Source organism: Elephas maximus, chromosome 11 (assembly GCF_024166365.1).
Source record: "Elephas maximus indicus isolate mEleMax1 chromosome 11, mEleMax1 primary haplotype, whole genome shotgun sequence".
In the NCBI taxonomy this organism is placed as follows: Eukaryota; Metazoa; Chordata; class Mammalia; order Proboscidea; family Elephantidae; genus Elephas; species Elephas maximus.
This window is the reverse complement of record NC_064829.1, coordinates 13,945,926-13,972,290: the sequence shown is the minus strand read 5'-3', so window position 1 is coordinate 13,972,290 and position 26,365 is coordinate 13,945,926. Positions and strand designations below refer to the sequence as shown.

The window sequence follows — 26,365 nt, the reverse complement described above, 5'->3', positions numbered from 1 at the left end:
GGGTCAGGCACACATTAGTCATCAAAGTTACATCTTTGCTTTTGAAAATTTTAAAGAGGCCTTTTGCAGCAAATTTGCCCAATGCAATACGTTGTTTGATTTCTTGACTGCTTCCACGAACGTTGACTGTTGATTGAAGTAAAGTGAAATCTTTGACAACTTCAATTTCTCCTCCATATATCATAATGTTGTTTATTTTTGTGAGGATTTTCATTTGCTTTACAAGTGTAATCCGTCCTAAAGGCTATAGTCTTTGACCTTGATCAGTGAATACTTCAAGTCTTCATTTTTGGCAACCAAGTTCGTATCATCTGCATATCACAAGTTGTTAATGAGTCTTCCTCTAATCCTGATGCCCTGTTTTTCATACAGTCTGGGTTATTTGTTCAGAATACAAATTGAATAAGCAAAGTGAAAGGATAAAACCTTGCCACACTCCTTTTCCGATGTTGAACTGCACAATATGCCCTTGTTCTGTTCAAATGACTGCCTCTAGATCCATGTACAGGTTCTGCGTGAGCACAATTAAAAAAAAATTAAGTGTCCTGAAATTCCCAGTCTTCAAAATGTTATCCATAATTTGTTACGGTCTACACAGTCGAATTCCTTCACATAGTTGATTACCAGAAAGATGTTTATTTGTGTTTTTTTTCTTCTTTTGGCCAAGATCTATCTGACATCAGCAATGATATCCTCTTCATGTCCTCTTCCAAATTTGGCTTGAACTTCTGGCAGTTCCCTGTTCATGTACTGGTGTAGCTGTTTTTGAATTGTCTTCGGTAAAATTTTGCTTGCATGTGCTATTACTGATATTGTTTGAGAATTTCTGCATTCTGTTGGATCATCTTTCATTGAAATGGGCATGAGTATAGATCCCTTCCAGTCAGTTGGCAAAATTTCTGTCTTTCAAGTTTCTTGACACAGATGACAGAGTGCTTCTAGCGTTACATCAGTTTCTTGAAGCATGTCAATCAGTATTCTGTCAATTCCTGTGGCCTCGGTTTTGCCGATGCCTTCAGGGCAACTTGAACTCCTTCCTTCCGTACCAGAGATTCTTGGTCATATCCAACTTCCTGACATAGCTGAATGTGAACCAATTCTTTTTGGTATAATGACTGTACATATTTCTTCCATTTTCTTTTTATGCTTCCTGCATCATTTAATTTTTTACCCACAGAATTCTTCAGTATTTCAACTTGAATCTTGAATTTTCTTTTTCAGTTCTTTCAGCTTGAGAAATGCAGATCATGTTCTTCCTTTTTATTTTTCTAACTCCAGGTCTTTGCACATTTATATACTGGCATGAAAAGCTGTCCTAAATATATACTAAGTGAAAAAAGCAATCCAGCATGCTTAACGTACTTTTATTTTTTTTGCAAATATATGTTAACATATGTGAATTTTAATAAAAGCCGAAATATACACGAAACTCTTACTAGTAGCATTATCTGGGGGATAAAATGGCAAGAGGTTTTCACTATCTACATTGTGAAGCTCTATAATATTTGGAATTTCCCTAGTCAAATGTGTATTAGTTCTGTAATCAGGGGGAAAAAAAGCTATAATAAATTAATGAAGAATTTAAATAAATTAAATGAAGGAGGTTGGACCTAATTTGGTAGGGAACAGTGAATCACAGGTACATTGTGAATTTTGTGAAAACTTAGGGGATATTTACAAAGCGTAAATATAAAAAAAATCTTTTGCAAATATCTGTTGCTGAAATAGCATTTTCTCTCGGTAGAAAACAATAGCACTCTTCCCATTTTCTTTTATTTTGGAAAATGTATTTATTTTTCATAAAACTGTTAATCATTTTGTCATGCAATGAATTTATTGTTCTTTTTAAATGAAAATTAGTTTCATTTGTGATAAATATTGATAGATGTAACACACAGAAACAAAACCTCTTTGGAGTCCTCAATAACTGTTAAGAGTGTAAAGCAGTCCTGAGACCAAAAAGTCTGAGAAGCTTTGATCTATGGCATCACTTTTTAATGGCTGAATTTATCCGTCTCCCTGGAGTTTTTTTTTTTTCCTGGAGTAGCCCCTGTGGTGCTCCCTCCTCCATATTTCCCATGCTAAGCACCGGGCCAAGCACAAAATAAGAACCCCAGTAAGATTTAATGAAGTACTGATAGGGTTGCTATGAGTTGGAGCCGACTGGAAGGCAATGGGTTTGGTTTGGTTTGGATATAAGCTTGGAAGGCTCTACCATCGGCAGTCCTCCTTCAGTAGGTCTCAGGTGGACCCCAGAAACCTGCGTTTTCATTAAGTCCTGCCTCTGACGTCAAATAAAAGGGTTCAAGTGTCCTGTCTGCTACTTTATTGGCTAGGCTACTTAACCCCTCTGTGCCTCGGCCTTGCACGTCTGTAACTGAATAGACAGACACCTGCCATCCAGTCAACTCTGACTCACCGCCACCTTGTGTACAAGTGTTGCCTGGTCCTGCATCATCATCACCACTATCGACATGTTCAACAACACCATTGTGACTATAGTGCCGATCCATCTCGCTGAGGGCCTCCCTCACCCTCACTGACCATCTTTGTCACCAAACATGATGTCCTCCTTCAGTAATTGATCTCTCCTGGTGATGTATCCAGAGCAAATGAATTGGGCAATGTTCTGCTGTGATTCATAGGGATTTTGTGCCTAAATTTTGGAAGTGGATCCTAGTCTGTCTTAGTTTGGAAGATCTGTGGTTCAAACCCCTGCCAAGAATTTGCATTTCTAACAAGTTCCCTACAGAGAATATGCATTTCCACACCCTGACATACTGAATCATAATCTACATTTTAACAGATTCCCGGGTGATTTTTATGTATAACTTCCTGGAAACTTGTTAGAAATGCAAATTATTAGCAGGGGTTCGAACCAGAACAAACCGGCTCCAAAGCTTGATAGCAACACACGAGCAACCACAGTATGACGCACTGAGGAATGTTCATGTCTACAGTGATTCAAGTCTATACGGAAAAGAACCAAACCCAGTGCCGTCGCGTCGATTCCGACTCGTAGCGACCCTATAGGACAGAGTAGAACTGCCCCGTAGTTTCCAAGGAGCGCCTGGCGGATTTGAACTGCCCACCTTCTGGTTAGCAGCTGTAGCACGTAATCAGTAGGCCACCAGAGTTTCCTTCAAGTTGACAGTGAGCTAATAATAACCTCTCAGGTGGCTTCAGTGAGCTCCTGCACGTAACAGTCTCAGCGTAGAGAACAGCGCTTGAACCCACCGCCGTTCAGTCGCTATGGACTCAGCCACCCTGGAGGACAGCGCCAAACTGCCCGCAGGGTTTCCAAGGCTGTAAATCTTTACCGCGGAGTGGCTGGTGGGTGCCACTGCTTTAGCCACTGCGCAACGACGGCTCCCGAAGAGTGTTGGTCACAACGCTCTACAGAGGGTACTCGGAGAAAAGAACCTGACAGGAAGGGTCTGCTGGGGCCTAGGTTATGAGACCAAGAAACTCGATCTGAGGTGAGAAACAGAGTCCAGGAAAGGAGCGGTGAGCAGCTCCCCACCAGGGTGCGCGTGGGAAACCCCGGGGGCTGTGCCCCTGGGGAGAGGGGCAAGCTTGGGCGCTGACGAGCCGGGGGTGGGCCTGCGCGGCGGGCGGGGCGGGGCCGCGGCCGGGGCGGGGCCAGCGCGGCGGGCGAGGGGCGGGGCCGCGGCCGGGGGCGGGGTGGGTGAGAGACTCTTACTGGCGGGAGCTGGCGGCGGCTGGGCCAGAGGGAGTGGCGGACCGGGGCGGCGGGCAGCGGCCGGGCCTGTCCCTTTCAAGCGCTGGAGGCTCGCGGGCGCTTCGCGGAGGGGACGGCGCGGAGGCGCGGCCTAGCCTTCTGGCACAGCCTGCGCGGGGCTCGGTCGGAGCTGCCCGGGGACGAGCCGCGGTGAGCGTACGGCTCGGGCTCGGGCTCGGGCTCGGGCTTCGGGCTCGGGCTTCGGGCTCGGGCTTCGGGCTTCGGGCTTCGGGCTTCGGGCTCGGGCTTCGGGCTCAGGGTGCGGGCGGGCGGGGGCTCCGGCGCGGAGTCGCGCCTGCTCCTCGCGGCCTGGCCGCCGACGGGGGACAGGAGTGGGGTGCTGTCGCTTGGGGTCTGCGGGGCCGGGCCGGGCGCCGAGAGGCCGGGCAGCATCCCCGGGCCGGGCGCCGCCTCGGGCCGGCTGGGCTGCGGCGAAGACCGCCGGCGTTGTGCAGCGAGCGCCGTGGCCCGGCGCCCCGCGGGCCGCAGCCGAGGGAGCAGACGCCGGGCGCCCGGGCTTGGGGGGCGGCCGGGCTGAGGGGGGCGGCCGGGCTCGGGGGGGGGGCGGCGGCCGGGCTGCGGGGGGGGGCGGCGGCCGGGCTGCGGGGGGGGGCGGCCGGGCTGGAGGGGGGGGCGGCCGGGCTGGAGGGGGGGGCGGCGGCCGGGCTCGGGGGGGGGCGGCGGCCGGGCTCGGGGGGGGGGGGCGGCGGCCGGGCTCGGGGGGGGGCGGCGGCCGGGCTGGAGGGGGGCGGCGGCCGGGCTGGAGGGGGGCGGCGGCCGGGCTGGAGGGGGGCGGCGGCCGGGCTCGGGGGGGGGGGGGCGGCGGCCGGGCTCGGGGGGGGGCGGCGGCCGGGCTGGAGGGGGGCGGCGGCCGGGCTGGAGGGGGGCGGCGGCCGGGCTCGGGGGGGGGGGGGGCGGCGGCCGGGCTCGCGGGGGGGGGCGGCCGGGCTGGGGGGCAGCCTCGCAGAGCTGGAGGATTCTCTTGCCTGGTTTGCACATGCCCACGTCAAGAATGAACGCGTTTTCCACTGAGATCTTGGGAGTAGCATTTGTTAAACACTTCACAGGACAACCGTTAAAGGTTTTTTTTTTCTTTCCCTTTTTTAGTGGTCCTTTTTGTTGGCCTCCACAAATCATCCGACTTGGTGTGTGTTGTTAAATTACCGAAATTGAGGTGCTAACGGTCTTAGGGGAATGCTTCTCGGGCCCAGTAACAATCCCCAGGGCTTTCTCTTTCCACATTGAGTCATACCAGGTACTGAGCCCTTTATTTCATCGCCTAATTGCTTTTGCTTTATTGTGCTTGGTTATACTTAGAATAAAGGTTTAAGGTAATTGTAAAAGCATAAACCCACCTTTTATCCTTTGATAAATATTCATTTATTTTAATTATCTTTTGGGTGTGTGTTTTAATCCCAAGGAGTTGTATCTTCTCCTGTATAAAGTTTAATAACTGCGTTGGCTATTTAACTGCTGTCAGAATTTGTGCTGGTCTCTTTTTCTTTTTTAACTGTAGTATCTTGGTAATACCTTAGAAGAATCTATGGTACTAACAGAATTAAAAGAGTGTCTTTGTATTTTAATAAATTATCTAGAGTTCTTAATACAATTAATAATATATTATCTCCTTTGTTATTTGCTGAATTATTTAGTGTTTGATTTTGCAGACTCCTTTCTTTGAGCTGTTTTATTCTGGCTGACTTTGTTGGGAGACAAAATGAGATAGTCATAAATAATCACTACAGGAATTTGCATTTAAAATTTGTTTTAATTGTAAGAATTAAAACGTTGTTAAATGTTTTAAAGTTATAGTACAAAATTAGTAGTTTTTATATGGGGTTAAAGTTGAGTAAAAAAGCCCCCAGGCCCCCGATTCTGACACACAGGTCCCATAGGTCAGGGTAGAGCTGCCCCATAGGGTTTCTAGGGAGCGGCTCGTGGATTCAAACTGCTAACCTTTCCATTAGCAGCCAGTGCTTAACCACTGCACCACCAGGGCCCCTAAAGTTGGGTAAACCGATTGCTGTCGAGTTTGTTTCAACTCATAGCAACCCTATAAGTCAGGGTAGAACTGACCCATAGGGTCTCCAAGGAGCGGCTTGTGGATTCAAACTGCCAACCTTTTGGTTAGCAGCCAAACGCTTAACCACTGCACCACCAGGGCCCCTAAAGTTGAGCAAACCCATTGCTGTCGAGTCTGCTTCGACTCATAGCAACCCTATAGGTAAGGGCAGAACTGCCCCATAGGGTTTCCAAGGAGCGGCTGGTGGATTTGAACTGCCATCTTTTTGATTAGCAGCTGAAGGCTTACCCAGAGTAGTGGAGCTAAAGCTAAAGCTAAACAGTGGCAGTGCAGTTTTGAAACTAGTTATTTGCTTGATATACTCTCAGGTTACTTAGGGTTTAGATATAACTATAACTTCCACAGTCACTGTTTCTGAGTGGTCTGAGGAATTTTAGTACCCTACGTCTTGAAAAATAGATAACAAGACATTACAATATAAAATTGTTGTTTATTTTCTGAGTGTTTAAATACTCTTTCATTGAGAATGATTTTAAATGATCTCTCAGAAGTCTTTTGCCACAAACAAGGTGTCTTGGTTTATTGGTTTTGTCTTTCGTTTTTGTATTTGGTTTTACCCTAGCACCTGTCCTGGAATTAAAGTTTTGTTTTTCTTTGTTTGTTTATTTAGCTTCCTGGGAGTTGTTTATTGTCTTCTGTGAAGAAACATGAAGTCACACTATGTGGTCCTGCTTACTCTAGCCATCCTGATGTTCCTGATGGGGGTCCCTGTGTCACTGAGTTGTAACAAAGCGCTCTGTGCTAGTGACGTGAGCAAATGCCTCATTCAGGTAGGATGAAGAGTACCTTTTTAAAAAATGTTACAGTGTGGTGAAGAGCAGATAAATTTGAGGCCTGACGTATTATACTGTGACACGCTGGTCTGGATACAAGCAAGGTCAGACACAGGATGTTCAGAACCAAGAATAATTCCCTGCCTCATAGACATACCATTACGTGACGATGAGCGCTCTATTCTGATGAATTTAAAGGTTCCCTTGTGTTTACATAGCCAAGCAGCTCAATCACTATATTCAGAAAAAATTAGCTAATCGTGTAATATACAAACTGTGCCCTAAGTACAATGTATTAGTTATCTCTTGCTGTCTAACAAAGTACCCCAAAACTTAGCAACTTAATGCAACAAACGTTTACCGTCTCTTATAGTTTCTGAGGGTCTGGAACCTAGGAGCAGCTTAGCTGGGTGGTTCTGACTCTCTCATGAGGTTGTAGTCAAGTTGTTGGCTGGGATTGGGAATCTGCTTTCAAGATATTTGACAATTATCTCCCTCTTAATCATCCAGGCAAACCTGTTGGTGTAGCTACAACTCTCATCTTCCTAAGGAGAAAACAGAGGTTAAGTAATTTGATTGGAATTATATAGCTAGTAAGTGGCTTTGGAACTTGGTCTGTGTTTGACTCCAAAGCCCATGGCCTTTCGGTGCACTGAACGTACTGGTTATTACTCTCTATAAAATTGTGTTAATTATTGGCAGATTTCATGTCTCACAAAGCTGTTCCCTCTTTCCCCATCCTGCTAGACCATCAGCAGTCTTTGCTTTGTGTGTCTGTCTGTCTTAGCCTCTCTTTGAGGAGATGTGGTGCGAGCTAAGGAGTTCTGTAACCACACATATTAGAATTCTATGTAAAGCATGAGTCAGCTGACTCTTGACTGTAGTCCCGACAGGAGAGTAATTGTGGGTACGTACTAGAAGTGATCACTGTTTCTATAGGTCAGAGCATTTTTCTTATTTCTGACCTTTTAGCCTTCCAGTTAACAGCTGAAATTCTAGGAAGCCTGACCTTTATGTAAATTGCCGTGATCTCAAACTCTGCTTATCCTTACCTTGCATTTCAAATCAAAACATATAAGTAGAGGAGTTTGTTGGTTGGTTAGTTTTTAACTTTTTTTCTATGGAAGTTTTCAAGCATAAATGGGAGGAGGGAGAAAAGTATAACATTAGAGCTACCTGTCTGTGTGTCGCCTGTACCCTCTACGCTGTCCATCCCCAACTGTTTAACTTCACTTTGCAAATTCCTGATACTGTTTTATCTGTAATTATTCTGATACGTATCTCTAAAAGATAAGAACTTGTTAAAACATAGCTATTGGACCAATATCACAGTTTTAAAATGAACAGTAATTCTTTAGTATCATGTAGCTTTATACCCGGATTTTTGATATGGCTGATGCTGGCTGAAAAGTTTGTAGCCTGTGCACGAAGTCCAATTTTGTGTGACGGTCAGATGGAATCCTTGCCGCTTTCCAGGGTGTTCCAGTGTAGCTTCATTATTCATTATGAGAAATTAAGCCTCATAACATTTGTTATATCCATGTTCAGGTAGAAATTTACTTTAACCCCACATTATTTTTGGACTCTGTAGTCTATAACTTCCAGTAGTTCAAATTATTAAAAATTAAAATACCTTGCTTTGAAAGGGAATGTTTAAAAGAAAAAAAATAAATTTTTTTTTTTTAAGAAAGCTGTGGTTAATACTGGCGATCACTCTCAATGTGGTTTGGGGGTTGTGTTTGTTTTTATATTTTAATACTTACAAGATACATAAAAAAAGAAAAGATTATTATATAAGTGTAAAAACTAGAAGATAAATGAAACTTCACCTGTTAACTTAAATGGTGATTCTAGTAAACTCATTGGAAAGAAGCCAGGTCTTGTTTTTTGCCACCAATTCACTGATGTTCACGTTTCTGAGACGCCTGTTGCTTCAGAGCCGGGACCATCAGACCTTTTCTGGAGTAGTAGAGACAACTTTTCTGGTGCACAGTGGTAGAGTTAAAAAAAACGAAAAACAAACTCACTGCCATTGAGCCGGTTCTGAGATTAAAAATACCCAGGCCTAGAGAATTCAGAATTCTTTTTTTCCATAATCCACAAATATTTATTGGACTTCGAAGTGAAATGTGATTAGTTCCACCATTTAAATGGTTTTGTGGGCTCCAGAACTCAAGAGTTTTGGTTTCCTTGTGTTGCTCTTACTGTGGTTATATAACAAACCACCCTCAAACCAACAACAATTATTTTGCTCATAAATTTGCACTCTGAGGAGAGCTCAGTGGGACAGCTCATCTCTGCTCCATACAGCATTTGCCAGGGTGGCTTGAAGGCTGGAGGCTGGTATTATGTGAAGCAGCTTTCTGCTGTAATAGATGAGGACATAGCTCACTTACCACTAGAACTTTCTGCAGTGGTCTACATCTGCTCTGACAGTGCAGGAGAAACTCACCACATGTGGCTATTGAGCACTTGAAATGTGGCTAGTGTGAGTGAAGAACTGAATTTTTAATTTTATTTTATTCAAATTTAAATAGTTACCCGTGGTTAGTGGCTACTGTTTTGGACATTGCAGATCTGAGGACACACTCACAGGTGTGACACCTGGGCTAGGGAGGTTCTTCAGGCATCTCTGTCTCTGTGTAGCCTCTCATGAGCTCTCCAGCATGGTAGCTCAGACCAGCCAGATTCTAACACGTCAGCTCAGGACTGCTAAGGTACACATCCCACGAGAGAGCGCCAGGGAAGCTATATTGCCTTTTCCTGCCTAACCTTAGAAGTCCCTGTGTCACTTCAACATAGTCATAAGCCCACCTGGGTTTGAGTGGAGGGAACATAGACCCCACCCACTGATGGAGTTGTGTCACATTGTAAGAAGAGCATGCGAAGGGATCTAATGGCGCTCCCATCTTTGGAAAATACAATCTGCTGTGTCTGAACTGTGAAATGAGTTGGTTGGCTAGGTGATCTCAAAGTTTCCTTCTAGTTCTACGTAGTTCTAAAGAAAGAAATCAACCATCATGTGTCAAATATTCTTTTTTTTTTTTTTTAAATCAAAGTAATTAAGTCCTCTTTTTTTAAATCAAGGTATCAGATATATAATGAAAAATTAATCCCCTCACTTTCCTTTCTGTAGTTCTTTTACCCAAGGAGAAACTCAAATCTGTTAACTGTTTTCATTATTACTTCTTTTAGTGCTTTTAGCCATATGGCTGAATAATATGCTTATACTGCTATTTCTTGATTTATCAATTTCAGATACGACGTATCGAAAAGTGCCTTCTGCTATCATAGATGAGGCCACAGCTCACTTACCATCCCCTCCTCCCCACCTTCCTACCATGGGTGTATCTCTGTTTTTAGCTTATCTCCTGGCTACCTTTCAATAGGCATCCCTGTGTGGTGCAAACGGTTAAGCACTCAACTACTAACTGAAAGGTTGGCAGTTCGTACACATGCAGAGGTGCCTTAGAAGACAGGCCTGGTGATCTGGTTTCCAAAGATCACAGCCTTGAAGACCTAATGGAGCATGTCTGTTCTGTACACATGGAGCCACTAAGAGTTGGAATGGACTAGATGGCAATTAACAACAACCTTTCAATGTCCACAATGTATTTAACCTTTTCTGTTCTGTTCTATCAACTAGAGACACTTTCTCTTTTTTTTTTTTTCCCAACCTCTCAAACAACCCATGAATTGGTAATACTGTTATTGACATTTTTTAAATTTTTATTTTTGTTGTCATTGAGAATGTACACAACAAAACATATACCAATTCAACAGTTCCTGCATGTACCATTTAGCAACATTACATTCTTTGAGTTGCACAACCATTCTCACCCTCCTTCCTGACTTGTTCCTCCCTCATTAACATGAATTTACTGTCCCCTAAGGAAACCCTGGTGGTGTAGTGGTTAAGTGCTATGGCTGCTAACCAAGAGGCCAGCAGTTTGAATCCGCCAGGCACTCCTTGGAAACTATCGGGCAGCTCTCTTCTGCCCTATAGGGTCGCTATGAGTCGGAATCGACTCGATGGCAGTGGGTTTGGTTTTTTTTTTTGGTTTTAAGGTTCCTACCTCATCTTTCAAGTTGTCGTTGTCAGTTTGATCCCATATAGATAGTTCTTAAAAGAGCATAAGCTCAAGGCAGACATTTGTTACTAGTTAAGCTAAACTATCATTTGGTTTTAAGATCACTTCAGGGGATATTTTTGGTTTAAGGTTTAAAGATTATCTCAGGGCAATAGTTTCAGGAGTTTATCCCACCTTCATGCTCCAGGAAGTCTGGAGTCCATGAGAATTTGAAATTCTGTTCTGTACCCTTTTGATCAGGATTCTTCTATGGAATTTTTGATCAAAGTGTTCAGTAATGGTAGCTGGGCACCATCCAATTCTTCTGGTCTCATGGCAAAGGGGGCAGTTGTTTGTGGAGGCAATCAGCTACACATTCCATATCCTCCCATTCCTGACTCTCCTTCCTCTCTTGCTCTGGGTGAACAGAGCCTAATTGTGCCCTGGATAGCCACTCACAAGCTTTTAAGAGCCCAGATACTACAAGAACTGGGAGGTAGAACAGAAGCACTAAATGTGTTATTAGGCCAATTAACTGGAATGTCCCTTGAAACCGTGCCCCTAAACCACCAAACCCAGGAACCAAATCCCATGAGGTGTTTGGTTGTCCATAGCAGCCCCAGCAGCTACTCGTTTTTTTGTGTGTATGTCATTGTTGTAAATAATGTCTATCACACAAGTTTTGCCAATTCAGCTTTTTACAGGCATACGTCTTATTGACAGGAATTACAATTGGCTGTGCAACCCTACCCTTAATGTGATTTTTCTATCACTGTTAACCACCCTTTCCCCCCTTCCTTCTGCCCCTGATAACCTAATAAACTAATAAACTTTGGTCTCTGTACATCTTGCCAAGGCTGTGGTCTTTATGGAAGCAGACTGCCACATTTTCCTCCTGTGGAATAGCTGGTGGATTCAAACTGTGGGTTAGCAGCTGAGTGCTTAACCCTTGCACCACCAGGATGCCTCCTCAAATGTATTAAATAACAACAACAAACAATTCTGAGTGATAGCAACCCTATAGGACAGAGCAGAGCTGCCCCATTGGGTTTCCAAGGAGTGGCTAGTGGATTCAAACTACTGACCTTTTGGTTAGCAGCCAAGCTCTTAATCACTATACCACCAGGGCCCTAACCCTAATCCTCAAATGTATTCTTTAATTGTTTTCTTAAATTTAAGAATTTGAGGCAATAAAAACCTGATTGGGAGATCTGTGTACGTGGGCAGGGCTTATGATTTAGAAGGTGTCCTTGAGGGATAGGGAAGCCCTTGGGCTGGAATGTGTTCTCTGCCCTGAGGCTGAACCTTTCCCTAAAGGAAAGTTTTTTGTTTGTTTTGATTAGCTAGTTTTCTTTGAAGTGGGCGGGTGATGGGTAGATGCCTGGTTCTCACCTCTTTGTTCTGGTATAGGCCTAGCCAGAGTGGTCTGATAGAAACTTGAACTTTAACACCCTCTTTTTAGTCCTGTTCTCTTCAGTTAGAGAACGGATTGACTTGGGATTTCACGTGCCAAGAATTGTTAACTGGAGTTCTTGAAGTTCTTTAGGGCTTAAAGGAATCCCTAGAATTATATTCAAAATTATGTATACACAGTTTTCTGGGCAAAAGGGCCATAACTTTCTATAGGTTCTCAAAGTGACTGACTGCCCTGAAAAGGTAAGAATTGCTAGAACTTTGCACATACGAAGTTATCGTCAAAATTTCAATTTTACATTCGATAATGTGCAAGGCATATTGACTTAGATGTCAATGATATTCCCTTTCCTTAAGGAACTTACAAAAGAAGAGACAGGTACAGAAATGACTGATACAAGGTTGGGGATAAGTACTTTGAGGAAGGTGAAGATGCAATGCTTTTGGAGTTTAAAGAAAGGTACTAGATTTTCCTTTTGCTATTTTGGTTAGTTTTGAACATCTGTGGTGTTATGAGGGTAAGTTAGAGCATTTGTTTATGTTGACACTGATGCTCTGTGCACTCATGAAATAACTAAATATAAAAACATTTCCCTGGGAGCTCATACTTACATAAATATTTTTCACCAGCATGGTTGCAAGGCAATGCGGTCATTACTGCCACTCCTGCAAGTTGCTATGTGAAAGGGTGGTCCCTACATAAATATTTATTTTGTGCTCCTGACAGGAAAGAAATCTAACTTTAAACATCAAGAAAATAAAATTGTCATCTTGGTCTACTCCCTTGCTCATGTAATGACTGGTTTAGCCATGCTGTTGTAGGAAAAAGAGGTAGTAATGTAGTATTTTGCTTTTAACAACTTCATTAGTTGTTTCTACCCGTAGAAAAATAACTTAAAAATGTGGGTCAATATCATGCTTCCACCCCAGAAATCCCAAGGCCCACTTTGTACTAAGAACTAAAAAAACTTCATTGACTTTAGTACTTTGGACTAAAATTTACGATCTGTCGTTTTTAGGACGACATAAACGTCGTATTTCATGAAAATATTCAAACTTATATTCTGAAGTCATTGATGCACTTGACTGGTTATCTGAATATTTACTTAGTACATTTATGTGCCAAATCAACATTCTACTTTTTTTATTGTATAAATTAAGTTACCTGTTAAATGAATTTTAGATTTTCTGAAATAAGTTCAAAATAATTTATTTCTTATGATAGTTCCAGGTTTTTAAAGTGTGTTTGTCTTATGTTAAAAATATAGTTTAGGTAAGTTCAGAGCTTTCTTAATTACAGTAAAATAAAAAATTAACTGTCTTTTTTCTTTATTCAGTGCAAATTAAATTTCACATTAGTCCCTGCTACAATTATCTTGATTTATTACTACACTGCTAGTATTTTGGATGACCAGTGTAGTAATTTTTTTCTTTTCTCTTTGTGAACACTATTTTCCTATAATGTTTTTTTCCTCCTTCTGCCACTTCCCTGCTCTGTACACCATTTTTGTCCTGTTTTGCTTCAATTAACACATGAAAATTAAAAAAATTAATGTCCAAAAGTAATGAGTTAGGCCTGATGTAATTAAAGAAAGAATAAGTCATTGTTTCCCTCCAAATGATTTATACAGCTCTAATAGCTGCTAAAATTTACAAGTGGAGACTAAAATTTATTTTCACTGGCTGTTTCACCCTTTGAATTATTCTGTTAAAGCGAAGATGCGGGTTTCATGGGGACACCTGGGAAATTTTCAAACGTAAAGTAGAGCAAATAGTACAATAAACTCCCAAATGCCCATCACTTGAAGTCTTATTTAGATTTGTTCTTTCATAGCTGTGGTTTTTTAGATTAAGACATTATAAACACTTAGAGTTTATGTAACTTAATGTTGAAGAACTTCAGTTTGCATTTTACTACCTTATTTTTTTATTGTACAAATATGAATTACATTGTATCTTAAATCATACTGTCCAAATAAATGTACGTTCATTTACGATTATAAAAGTATTTCCTACTCAAGGAAAATTCAGAAAGTACATAGAAATAGAAAAAGAAAAGTAAATCATTCATAGTCCTATTATCCAATTGCAGACTACTCTTAAGATTTTGATATAGTCTCTTCCAGTTTTTTATTCTATGTTTAGGTATTTTTTAACAGTTGTGTATACAGTTTTTGTGTTCTGCATTTTCCACTACCATTGTTTTATGTTTCTTTGCAAAAGATATGTTTGTGTTGGTTCATAGAAGTTTTTCTTTGGTTTGTTTTTTAATTTATGGAGGAACCACAGGTACCATATTGGCTCTTCAAAGGTAAAATAAGGTATCCCCTCATCTCTCAAAGCAGTCTTTTTTTTTTTTTCTTTTATTGCGCTTTAGGTGAAAGTTTACAGCTCGGGTTAGTTTCTCATACTATAATTTATACACACATTGTTATGTGACCCTACTTGCTATGCCTGTAATGTGGCAACACACTCCTCCTTTCCACCCCAGATTTCCCGTGTCCGTTCAACCAGCTCCTATCCCTTTCTGCCTTCTCGTCTTGCCTCCAGACAGGAGCCGCTCGTTTAGTCTCATGTATCTACTTGAACTGAGAAACACACTCTTCATAAGTATTTTATGGCTTATAGTCCAGTTTGATCATTGTCTGAAGGGGTGGCTTCGGGAATGGTTTTAGTTCTGGGTTAACAGAGAGTCCAGGTGCCATGTCTTCTGGTGTTCCTCCAGTCCTAGTCAGACCATTAAGTCTGGTCTTTTTACCAGAATTTGAGTTCTGCACCCCACTTTTCACCTGCTCCATCAGAGACCCTGTGTTGTGTTCCCTGTCAGGGCGATCATTGATGGTAGCTGGACACCCATCTCGTCCTTCTGGTCTCAGGCTAATGGAGTCTCTGGTTTACGTGGCCCTTTTTGTCTCTTGGGCTAATATTTTCCTCGTATCTACGGTGTTCTTCATTTTCCTTTCCTCAGGTGGTTTGGGACCAATTGATGCATCTTAGGTGGCCACTCACTAGCTTTTAAGACCCTAGATCCTACTCACCAAAGTAGGATGCAGAACATTTTCTTAATAAACTTTGTTATGCCAGTTGACCTAGATGTCCCCTGAAACCATGGCCCTCAGACCCCTGCCCCTGCTACTTTGTCCCTTGAAGTGTTTAGTTGTGTTCAGGAAACTTCTTAGCTTTTGGTTTAATCCACTGGTGCTGACTTCCCCTGTATTGTGTGCTGTCCTTCCCTTCACCTAAGATAATTCTTGTGTACTGTCTAGTTTTTTTTTTAGTGAATTCCCTTCTCCCTCCCTCCCCATCCTCATAACCATCAAAGAACGTTTTCTTCTGTGTTTAAACCTTTTCTTGAGTACTTATAATAGTGGTCTCATGCAATACTTGTCCTTTTGCAACTGACTAATTGTACTCAACATAATGCCTTCCAGATTCACCCATGTTATGAGATGTTTCACAGATTCATCATTGTTCTTTATCATACCATAATGTGTTTATCCATTCATCCGTTGATGGGCACCTAGGTGCTGCCATGAACATGGGTGTGTATATATCTATTTGTGTGATGGCTCTTATTTCTCTAGGATATATTCCAGTATTCCAAGGAGTGGGATTGCTACATTGTATGGTACTTCTATTTCTAGCTTTTTAAGGAAGTGCGAAATCGATTTCCAAAGTGGTTGTACCGTTTTACATTCCTACCAGCAGTATATAAGTATCCCAGTCTCTCTACAACCTCACCAGCATTTATTATTTTGTGTTTTTTAGATTAATGCTAGCCTTGTTGGGATGCGAGGGTATCTCCTTGTAGTTTTGGTTTGCATTTCTCTAATGGCTGTTGATCATGAGCATTTCCTCATGTATCTGTTAGCTGCCTGAATGTCTTCTTTGGTGAAGTGCCTGTTCTTACCTTTTGGCCATTTTTCAATTGGGTTATTTGTCTTTTTGTGGTTGAAGTTTTGCACTATTTTGTAGATTTTAGAGATTAGACCCTGATCGGATATGTCGTTTTCAAAAATCTCTCTCAGTCTGTAGGTTGTCTTTTTACTCTTTTAGTGAAGTCTTTGGATGAACATAAGTGTTTGGCTCCTGGTTATCTAGTTTCTTTTCTGGTGTTTGTGCATCGTTAGTAATGTTTTGTATTCTGTTTTTGTCATGTATTAGAGCTCCTAACGTTGTCCCTACTTTTTCTTCCATGATCTTTATCATCTGAGATATTATATTTAGGTCTTTCATCCATTTGGAGTTTTTGTGCATGGTGTGAGGTGTGGGTCTTTTTGTTTCATTTTTTTGGCAGATAGATATCCAGTTATTCCAGCACCATTTGTTAAAGAGACTGTCTTTCCCCCATTTAATGGACTTTGGGCCTTTGTCAAATATCAGCTGCTCATAGGTAGATGCATTTACGTCTGGACTCTCAATTCTGTTCCATTGGTCTATGTATCTGTTGTATCAATACCAGGCTGTTTTGACTAACATGGTGGCATAAATTCTAAAATCAGGCATTGTAAGGTCTCCCACATTGTTCTTCTTCAGTAAAGCTTTAATCCAGGGACTCTTTCCTTTCCATATGAAGTTGGTGATTTGTTTCTCCATCTTATTAAAAAATGTCATTGGAATTTGGATTGGGATTGCATTGCATCTGTAGATAACTTTGGGTAGAATTGATATTTTCACAATGTTGGGTCTTCCTATCCATGAGGAAGGTATGTTTTTCCACTTCTGTAGGTCTCTTTTGGTTTGCAGTTGCGTCTTGTAATTTTCTTTGTATAGGTCTTTTACATTCTCTGGTTAGTTATATACCTTACCTAAGTATTTTATCTTCTTGGGGGTTATTGTAAATAGTATCGACTTGGTGATTTCCTCTATAACTGATTTTTGTGTGTTTATCTTATATCCAGAGAGTTTGCTGAACTCTTTTATTAGATCGAGTAGTTTTCTTGTGGATTCTTTGGGGTTTTCTGTATATAAGATCATATCATCTGCAAACAGAGATACTTTTATTTCTTCCTTGCCAATGTGGATGCCCTTTATTTCTTTTTCAACCGTATTCGCTCTGGCTAGGCCCTCCAGCACAATATTGAATAAGAGTGGTGATGAAGGGCATCCTTGTCTGGTTCCCTTTCTCAAGGGGAATGCTTTCTTTCAGACTCTCTCCATTTAGGATGGTGTTGGCTCTTGGCTTTGTATAAATGCCCTTTATTATGTTGAGGAATTTCCCTTCTATTCATATTTTGCTGAGAGTTTTTATCATTAAAGGTGTTGGACTTTGTCAAATGCCTTTTCTGCATCAGTTGATAAGATCATACGGTTCTTGTCTTTTGTTTTATTTACCTGATCGGTTACGTTGATTGTTCTTCTAATGTCAACCATCACTGCATACCTGGTACAAATCCAACTTGGTCATGGTAAATTATTTATTTTATCTGTTGTTGAACTCTATTGGCTAGAATTTTGTTGAGGATTTTTGCGTCTATGTTCATGAGGGATATTAGTCTGTAATTTTCTTTTTGTATGGTGCCTTTATCTGGTTTTGGTATCAGTGTTATGCTGGCTTCATAGAATGAGTTTGAGAGTATTTCATCCTTTTCTATGCTATGAAATACCTTTAGTAGTAATGGTGTTAACTGTTCTTTGAAAGTTGGGTAGAATTCTCCAGTGAAGCCATCAGGTTCCAGGGCTTTTTTGTTGTTGTTTTTGGGAGCTTTTTAATTACCTTTTTAATCTCTTCTTCTGTTGTAGGTTTATTTAGTTGTTCTACTTTTGTTTGTGTTAGTTTAGGTTGGTAGTGTGGTTCTAAAAATTTGTCCATTTCCTCTAGGCTTTCAAATTTGTTGGAGTACAGTTTTTCATAGTATTCTGTTATGATTCTTTTAATTTCGGTTGAGTCTATTGTGATACCGCCCATCTCATTTCTTATTTGGGTTATTTGCTTCCTCTTCTATTTTTCTTTTGTCAGTTTGGTGAGTGGTTTATTGATTTTGTTGATCTTTTCAAAGAACCAGCTTCTGGTCTTGTTAACTCTTTGAATTGCATTTCTCTTCTCTATTTCATTTAATTCTGCTCTCATTTTTATTATTTCCTTCTGGTGCCTGAAGTCTTCTTTTGCTGCTCACTTTATATGTGTTCGAGTTGTAGGGTTAATGCTTTGATTTTGGCCCTTTCTTCTTTTTGGATGTGTGCGTTAATTGCTATGAATTGACCTCTGATCACTGCTTTTGCTGTGTCCCAAAGATTCTGGCAGGATGTGCTTTCATTCTCATTTGATTCTGTGAATTTATTTATCCCATCCTTGATTTCTTCTACAATGCAGTAGTTTTTGAGCAAGGTGTTGTTCAGTTTCCATGTGTTTGATTTTTTTTTTTTCCCCTTGCTTTTTCTGTTATTGATTTCTACTTTTATGGCTTTATGGTCAGAAAAGATGCTTTGTAATATTTCAATGTTTTGGATTCTGTTAAAGCTTGCTTTGTGGCCTAATACGTGGCTTGTTTTGAAGAGTGTTCCATGTGCGCTGGAAAAGAAAGTTTACTTGGCTACTGTTGGGTGCAGTGTTCTGTATATGTCTATTAGGTCAAGTTGGTTGATTGTGGCATTTAGATCTTCCGCGTCTTTATTGAGCTGCTTTCTGGATGTCCTGTCCTTCACCGAAAGTGGTGTGTTGAAGTCTCCTGCTATGATTGTGGAGCTGTCTATTTCTCTTTTCAGTGCTGTTAGAGTTTTATGTATTTTGGAGCCCTGTCTTTGGGTCCATAAATATTTATTATGGTTATGTCCTCCTGGTGTATTGACCCTTTAATCATTCTATAGTGTCCTTCCTTATCTTTTGTGGTGGATTTTAAAGTCTGTTTTGTCAGAAATTCATATTGCTACTCCTGCTTTTTTGATTGTTGTTTGCTTGATGTATTGTTTTCCCCCCTTTGAGTTTTAATTTGTGTCTTTAAGTCTAAGGTGTCTCTCTTGTAGGCAGCATATAGACTGTTTGTGTTTTTTTATCCATTCTGCCACTCTCTGTCTTTTTATTGGTGCATTTAGTCCATTTACATTCAGTGTAATTATTGATAGGTATGAGTTTAGTGCTGTTATTTCGATTCATTTTTTTGTGTGTGTTGTTGACAGTTTCTTTGTTCCACTTAATTTTCTGAGCTGAGTCCTTTTTATTTATGTATTTTCTTTTCATCTTTTTCATTGTTCATTTTGTATTTGCTGAGTCTTTATGTTTTTCTTTTTTTTTTTTATTTTGATGTGTAGGATCATTAGTTTCCTTTGTTGCTACCATAATATTTCCCTTTATTTTTCTAAGTTTAAACCAATTTTTTATTTCTTTATATCACCTTGACTTCCTCTGCATATGCAAGATCCATGACTACGTTATTTAGTCCCTCTTTTTTGTTTTAATGTTGTCATGTTTTACATATTAATGTCTCTGTTTCCCTATGTCAGTGTTTTAGCTCAAAGCAGTCTTTTAAAAGACCTCTTTATTGCAGTGTAATTTACATGCAATATAATTTACTGTTTTTATGAGTACAGTTGTGTGAGGTTTGGCATATATCATGTAACCACTACCACAGTCAAGATAGACAATATTTTCATGACACTAAAATGTTTTGTCACACTTTTTTCAGGTCAAACCTAGCCCCATTTGCAGCCCCAGACATCTACTTATTTGGGTTTTTGTTGCCTTAAGACTTGTTTTAGCTAAGTTGACAGTATTTCATGGATTTTTAAAATTTTGTGTGTCTTAACTGTAAATTCTGAAAGCAGGTGGAGAAATCATTAGTTTGTGTTTTAATAACTTTTGCGTGGTGGTTAAGAGCTATGTCTGGTAACCAAAAGGTCAGCAGTTCAAATCTACCAGATGCTTCTTGGAAACTCTACGGGGCAGTTCTACTCTGTCCTGTAGTGTCATTACAAGCCGGAATCAACTTGATGGCAGTGGGTTTTTACGAGTTATAGCGATTTTTACAAATTTTTAATGCTTTTTGGAAATAAACACATTTGAATCATTTAGCTTTTGCTGTTAAGCCGTCTGAAAACTTAGTGGCTTAAAACAGCAACTGTTTTATTTGTTCATGATCCTGAGGGCAGCTGACAATTCTTCTGGTCTAGTCTAGCTTGGCTAACACTGTGATCAACAGGCATCTGACCTAGGATGACCTCAGATGTCTGGCAGTTGACACACTGGTTGATCCAGGGGTCAGCCCTCAGCTGAGATGGCTGGCTTCTCCTCCACATCACATAGGCTTCCTTGTAGCAGAACCGCTTCACATGACAGGAGGAGGAATCCCAGCCCCACGAGTGCAAGCCCAGTGTGAAGACCCTCTTTACTTGGGTCACACTTGCAGGTGGCCCAAGCAAGTCCCACCACCAAGGTCCCAGTGATGGTGGACAATTTGCAAACTGTCCACCACAGTGTCCATTTAAGTTTTTATGTTTTATAACTTTAAGTTTATGTTTATCCAGTGGTGCCTACTTCACATTTTTATCTTTTTTTGAAATCATCACAAGTATTCCTTTTATACTTAAGCTGATTTTGATAAAGAAAAATCTCACCACAGACCAGCTAGCTTTGGTTAGATATTCCTGTTAAAACCATTGAGATTTAACTTTCAAAATATTGGAACGAGAAATAGAAACCTTATTTCTCATTAATTTAGCATTTCAATAATTATAGTTAATACTTCTTCTCAAAGAGAATGAGTCCATAATTAAACTTAGATATTCATTTAGGTTGTTGAGTCAAAAGCGTCTGTCTTTCAGAACTCGAAGACAATTAAAAGTGCTGTTGAGTAAGTTTAATCATTGTTTATTTTACTACAGTGTACCAGACTGTCTCTTCGAAGATAAAATAAGGCATTCCCTCATAAAATAAGTGTCGTCAGCTAAAACCAGTGACATGGAATTTAATATGTGTTTTTTTTGTTGCTTCAGCTACTTAATAACCATACCATCTGTTTGCCTCGTCTGTATCTACATTTTAGAGAAAGTGTCATTCCTTGTTATACAGAAGTTGAGAATGAGTGGTTTAGTGATTCCTCTGTGTTCCTGCAGCTGGCTAAACATTCAGTCCTCTGGCTCAAGGCACTGTCTGCTACCTCTGCTCTTGCATGTTGGGGCCAGGGTAATACGGAATAAGAAACATGTCCTAGTCTGAAGCTCTGTGTTAGATGTTCTTAAAGTTTGGTAATCATATAAATCATTAACTTTGTGATGGAAAAAAATAGAAACTTTATACTAAATGAAAAACTAAGATTTATACACTTGGGCTGTCCTGTATTGATCAGCATAAGTATTTAGAGGGAATTTGGTAATTTGTTTAAAAAGCTTAATATGAAAAGTAAATCTGGCAGGATGGAAAGCTTTGGGCAAGAATCTCATCATTTAAAATGTATTTTACTACATTCGGAGCCAGCAGAATCTTTTTCATTAAGGGCTGTTCTAATAAAAAGGTTGTTAAGAATTCTGATAAATAAAGGTTACAACCATATTAAAATTGGGGAAGAATCTTGTAAATACAAGGTTATATCAGTACAAGATGTTAACCGAAGCCTTGACACTACTAGATAAAAACTAACTGATGAAATAATTTTAAGGTTAGGCTTAAAATGTTATTACTTTTTCTACTATATCAAATATTTCAGCAGTTAGCTAATTATTCCTCTATACCAAGAGAGAGGAAAGTCATACGATTCAACCAGAAAAGACAAGGGTTTCATGTGTACTCAGTAAAAACTTTGCTGTGATTCACTCCCTGGGTTTCAGAAACAAAACGACTCTACTCTGTATCCAAGGTTTAAGAAAAAGAACAGGAGCCTTTATCTTGAATGTAGTGTGAAGATCTGAGTTTAGAATTACTTTAGGATTACTGGAGCCCTGGTGGGGTAGTGGTTAAGCGTTTGGCTGCTAACCAAAATATAGGCAATTTCAATCCACCAGTTGCTCCTTGGAAACCCTATGGGGCAGTTCTACTCAGTCCTCTAGGGTTGCTTTGAATTGGAATCAACGCAGCGGCAACGGGTTTGGTTTTTGTTTTTGTTTTTAGGATTATTGGCTCCCTGGAAAGTCAGGCTCTTCACATTGAAGGAATGGATGACTCCAGGGAAGTGGCAAAGTGTAGAGGAACAAATGCGTCAAATCTCAGTTTGTCACTTAGTTACTGAACGGTATTGTACAAATTTTATAACCTCATTTGGAAAATGAGAGCAACAATACCTACCTTAATAGGGGTTTTATAAGATGCAAGATAATGCTTATAAAGGACTTGGCATAGTGCCTGTTAGTGTTAAATAAAGCCCATTTAAGAACTTGGGGGAGGTGGTGGCAGGAAATAATTGGAAGCATTGATTCAATTTTTATTTCGGAATTCTGTGAACTTTGTGTTTGGGTTACATGTTCCATTCAACTGAGCAGTGCCCAAGTTCAGTCATAGGAAAGTTAGTAAAATGTATAAATAGTCCAGTCCAAAGAGAAAATTCGAAATCTCACCTCTACTGTATTTTTTATTAAGAAGTGCAGACTTTGAAATAATAGTAAAGTGAAAGATAACAATGAGGTTTTTGAAGGTAGAGATACAGAGTGAGAAAGAACAAGATGTGGAAGGAATCAAGAATTGAAGGAATATTTTTGAATTTTTGCCCACAGGATGCACTGTTATGTAGCTTTTAAATTATGTTGACACGTTTCCATAACAGGGAAATTCTTTTTTATATCAGGATAGTGTATAATCGTTATTTTGTTAGAAATGCATAGGAATTTACCAAAATGGGAGGAATTAGGCTGTTTTTTTTCTTACTTCTACCCTAATAGATATTTTCTAGCCTTTTATAATTAGAAAAGTGCTTTTTTTTTTTTTTTTCAAAGCATTTATTTTTATCTTGACTCTAGCCTCTTGAGTAAACCATTTATGGTCACAGAAGATTCATTTTGTTCTCATAACTAAAACAGCTAAAGGTAAATTTTTCTTTTTAAGTGTCCTGAAGAAAAAATACTACTTAATTTAAATAGAGTAATTTTTCATCTTTTTTATCCTTGATTCATACAGAGAATTAACTTTTGAGAGGTTTTTCTTTTGTATTTCCAACACTTGAGTTCAAAGCACTTTAAAAATGATTTTTTTATATTTAGAAACATTCATCCTAACCATAGTTTGCTTGCTGTCAAAATTAAAGTATATATTTCCAAGTATGTTTATGATCAAACATTACTCGATGTGATTTTTAAAGACATGTAAAGTGAATAGAAAAGAATGAATTACTTGGTGAGCTACACATGGTTGCTGTTTATAATTATTTACTCATGGAAATTCATTGTTTCGTTTTTTTCTTGACTTAAAGTAGAAAGCAAATGATTTCCATATATATTTGCTTTCTGAATTGCAGCAAGATTTTTGAAATCCTGAATAGCCCATTGCCATCAAGTCAATTCCAACTTGTAGGGACCCTATAGGAAAGAGTAGAACTGCCCCATAGGGTTTCCAAGGAGTGCCTGGTGGATATGAACTGCCAGCTTTTTGGTTAGCAGCCATAGCTCTTAACTGCTATGCCACCAGGGTTTCCAAGATCCTTAATGCCATCTGTTAAATTTGCCTATAGTATTCTTCTCCTGGAAAAGTTGTGTGTTTTTGAAAATTGAAAAGTAATGAATGCTGACTAACAGGGTGGTATTAGGTTCTCTTTTTTCTTATTTCCTGGTCTTGCCCTGAAAAGAGCGCCAACATGTTGTATGAGAAGGATAGAGGTTATTTGATATATTTTGAGGCTCACTTTGTAAAATTTCTTAATTTATGTGATTAAATTTCTATTTTACTAAGACAAACGTTTTTTAGTCTTTTTTTTTGTAGTGAGGTAGAAAGAAAGGAATATTGGCTAGTGTACTGTTGCTTGGCATCCAGCCAGTTTTTGCGTTAATTCTTACCACTAAAGTCTTAACCTGGATTTGTGTATCTTTAGCAGTACAGCAATAAAGCTTATCTTTAAATCATTTCCGCATGTCTGTCCTAATACAGTGTTTCCACTATGTATTCTGTCACTAAATTATAAATCATTAAGTATGTCACTATATCATTCTGTTATACCAACATGTAACAAACCTGTCGCTGTCAAGTCCGTTCTGACTGATAGCGACCCCGTAGGATAGAGTAGAACTGCCCCACGGGGCTTCGAAGGAGCAGGGAGGGTGGATTAGAACTGCTGATCTTTGGTTAGCAGCCGTAGCTCTTAACAACTGCTATTAAGAGGCTGTGAAATACATTTAATCTTCAGGTTAGATTATCCAGGCAAGTTCATGCAGCTTTTAAATAGGATGTTAGTTTTAACCTCTCATTAGTTAGCGGTTATCTTACAGTATTGCCCACCCTTTCATTACAATTTAAAACACCTCACAAATACATGACAGTAAAAGGCATAATGAATGCTTTAAGGACTGGATTTCTTTAATAACCAAAAACCAAACCCATTGGCATGGAGTGGACCCCAACTCCTAGCGACCTTATAGGACAGAGTAGAACTGTCCCATGGAGCTTCCAAGGCTGTAATCTTTACAGAAGCAGACTGCCACATCTTTCTCCCGGGTGCAGCTGGTGGGTTCACATTGCCGACGTTAGCAACCAGGCATTTAACCACTGTACCTCCAGGGCTCCTTCTCTAATAGAAGCCATTAAATTGATACTCATTTTTAAGTTATTTAGCATAATGGGCTGTAATTCATTTAACAAGCTATCATTTGAAAACAGATTGATAGGAAAAAGGTGTTAAAAATACAATTTTCACAAGATTAAATTTGTGTACAAACTCATAAACTTTATTTGCGATTCATTGGTTGGGGAGTGTCTGATCTGGCTCCCAAGGACAAGTGGAAAAGACCCAAATTATTTGGGCATCAAAGTGTAAGAACAAAGAAGTAGAGCTGGGCAAAGAGTGATTGGTTAGTTCTAAGTAACTTTCCTTATATGGCATATTGAGACTGTAGCTGAGATAGCAAGCTTGGATTGGTTGACGTAGGTTTCTGCTCCTGGGAAGGTCAGGCAATTACAGGAAAGAGAATCTAGCTAGGTTTCAATTTGCTGACCCTGGCTTAGCATAAGTGACTCCATCTTGGGTTCACAAAGGGAGATGCTATATTCTTTGAATACATTTGTACTTTTCTAAATTGTTTCTCCTGAGTTAGCTTAAATGAGTAATGTCAGTACAAGTAACTAAAATAGTAAAGGGATATTTTCTCTTTATCTTAGAAACTAAAATTAAAGAGGCTTTATTTCTTGTGATTAAGTGGTAAACTTTATAAACTAAAAAAGAAATTATCAAAATAGTTGAAATGGCAAATTTTTTGTTACATATATTTCACCACAATAAAATAAAAATTTGATAATAGTATCCTTTACGCTGATGATTTATTTATTTATTTTTTAATATGAGCTTTAAAAAATGCCCTCTGACTTCAAAGACGGAGAAACAAGTCACAGAGAAAGTATAGCTTTGGCAATTCTTTTTTTTTAATTCTAGATTTCTGAGTAAGTTTGAGCTGTGTGACTCTGGTGTCACCAGTTTCGTGATTAAGCATTTGTACTTCTCAATAAGGCCGTGCCCTTTTAGGAGTCATACCTCTTCTCTAGCATGACTCGCGGAGGTGCGTACGTATCAGCATTACGTGAGTGTGGCTCCCGTACACAGAATTCTGCCATGACTTGTATATATTAGGCCACAGAAACTAGTGAATTAATTAGAAAGCAGCGCAAATACAAATTCTTGAAAATGCTATGTACTTGCTAAGGGACTTTGAGAAAAGAAAATAAAAAAAGAAATTAAAGTCAGTATTGCAAAAAAATCCTGTCATATGAGAATGTTGGACTGGTTTTGATGGTCTAGAAATAAGGTGAACTTCATAGGGCTAGATATTTAAGTTTTAAAAACACTATTGTTGACTTAGGGAAACAAAGGTTAGATAGCACTAGTCAGTTTTTTAAAGCATGCGTATCAACAGTGTTCCATTAAGTCTCAAATTTACTGGAATAGTTTAAAAGTAGATCGGTCACTGACTTAGCATGTTGCTACCCAAAACAAACTGATTTTAGTTAGTTAAAAAAAAAAGTAGTGTCAGGAATCAAGGAGGGGAGAGGTCAGCTGATTTTTCCTAGTTACATTATACCCTGAAGTGGGGTGTTATTTAAGATCACCATACTTAGAGCTAATGACAAAGCTAATTGCAGGGTGATACAATTTAACATCAAATCGTTGGGAAACATCCAAAGAACTCTGGGAGAATTTCATCTAAAACAGGTACCCCAAACCAA

The 26,365-nt window shown here is 39.8% G+C and overlaps 1 protein-coding gene across 1 annotated transcript in view; it reads left to right on the top strand.

Moving 5' to 3' along the window:
* Nucleotides 1-3,718: 3,718 nt before the first annotated feature.
* The window catches only part of TWSG1 (twisted gastrulation BMP signaling modulator 1), an 81,947-nt gene continuing 59,300 nt past the window's right edge, over nucleotides 3,719-26,365 (top strand). The window contains exons 1-3 of the mRNA XM_049900175.1: nucleotides 3,719-3,892; nucleotides 4,850-4,997; nucleotides 6,436-6,595. Coding sequence (XP_049756132.1) covers nucleotides 6,473-6,595 — 123 coding nt within the window. The 5' untranslated portion in view covers nucleotides 3,719-3,892; nucleotides 4,850-4,997; nucleotides 6,436-6,472. The remainder of the gene's footprint in view (nucleotides 3,893-4,849; nucleotides 4,998-6,435; nucleotides 6,596-26,365) is intronic.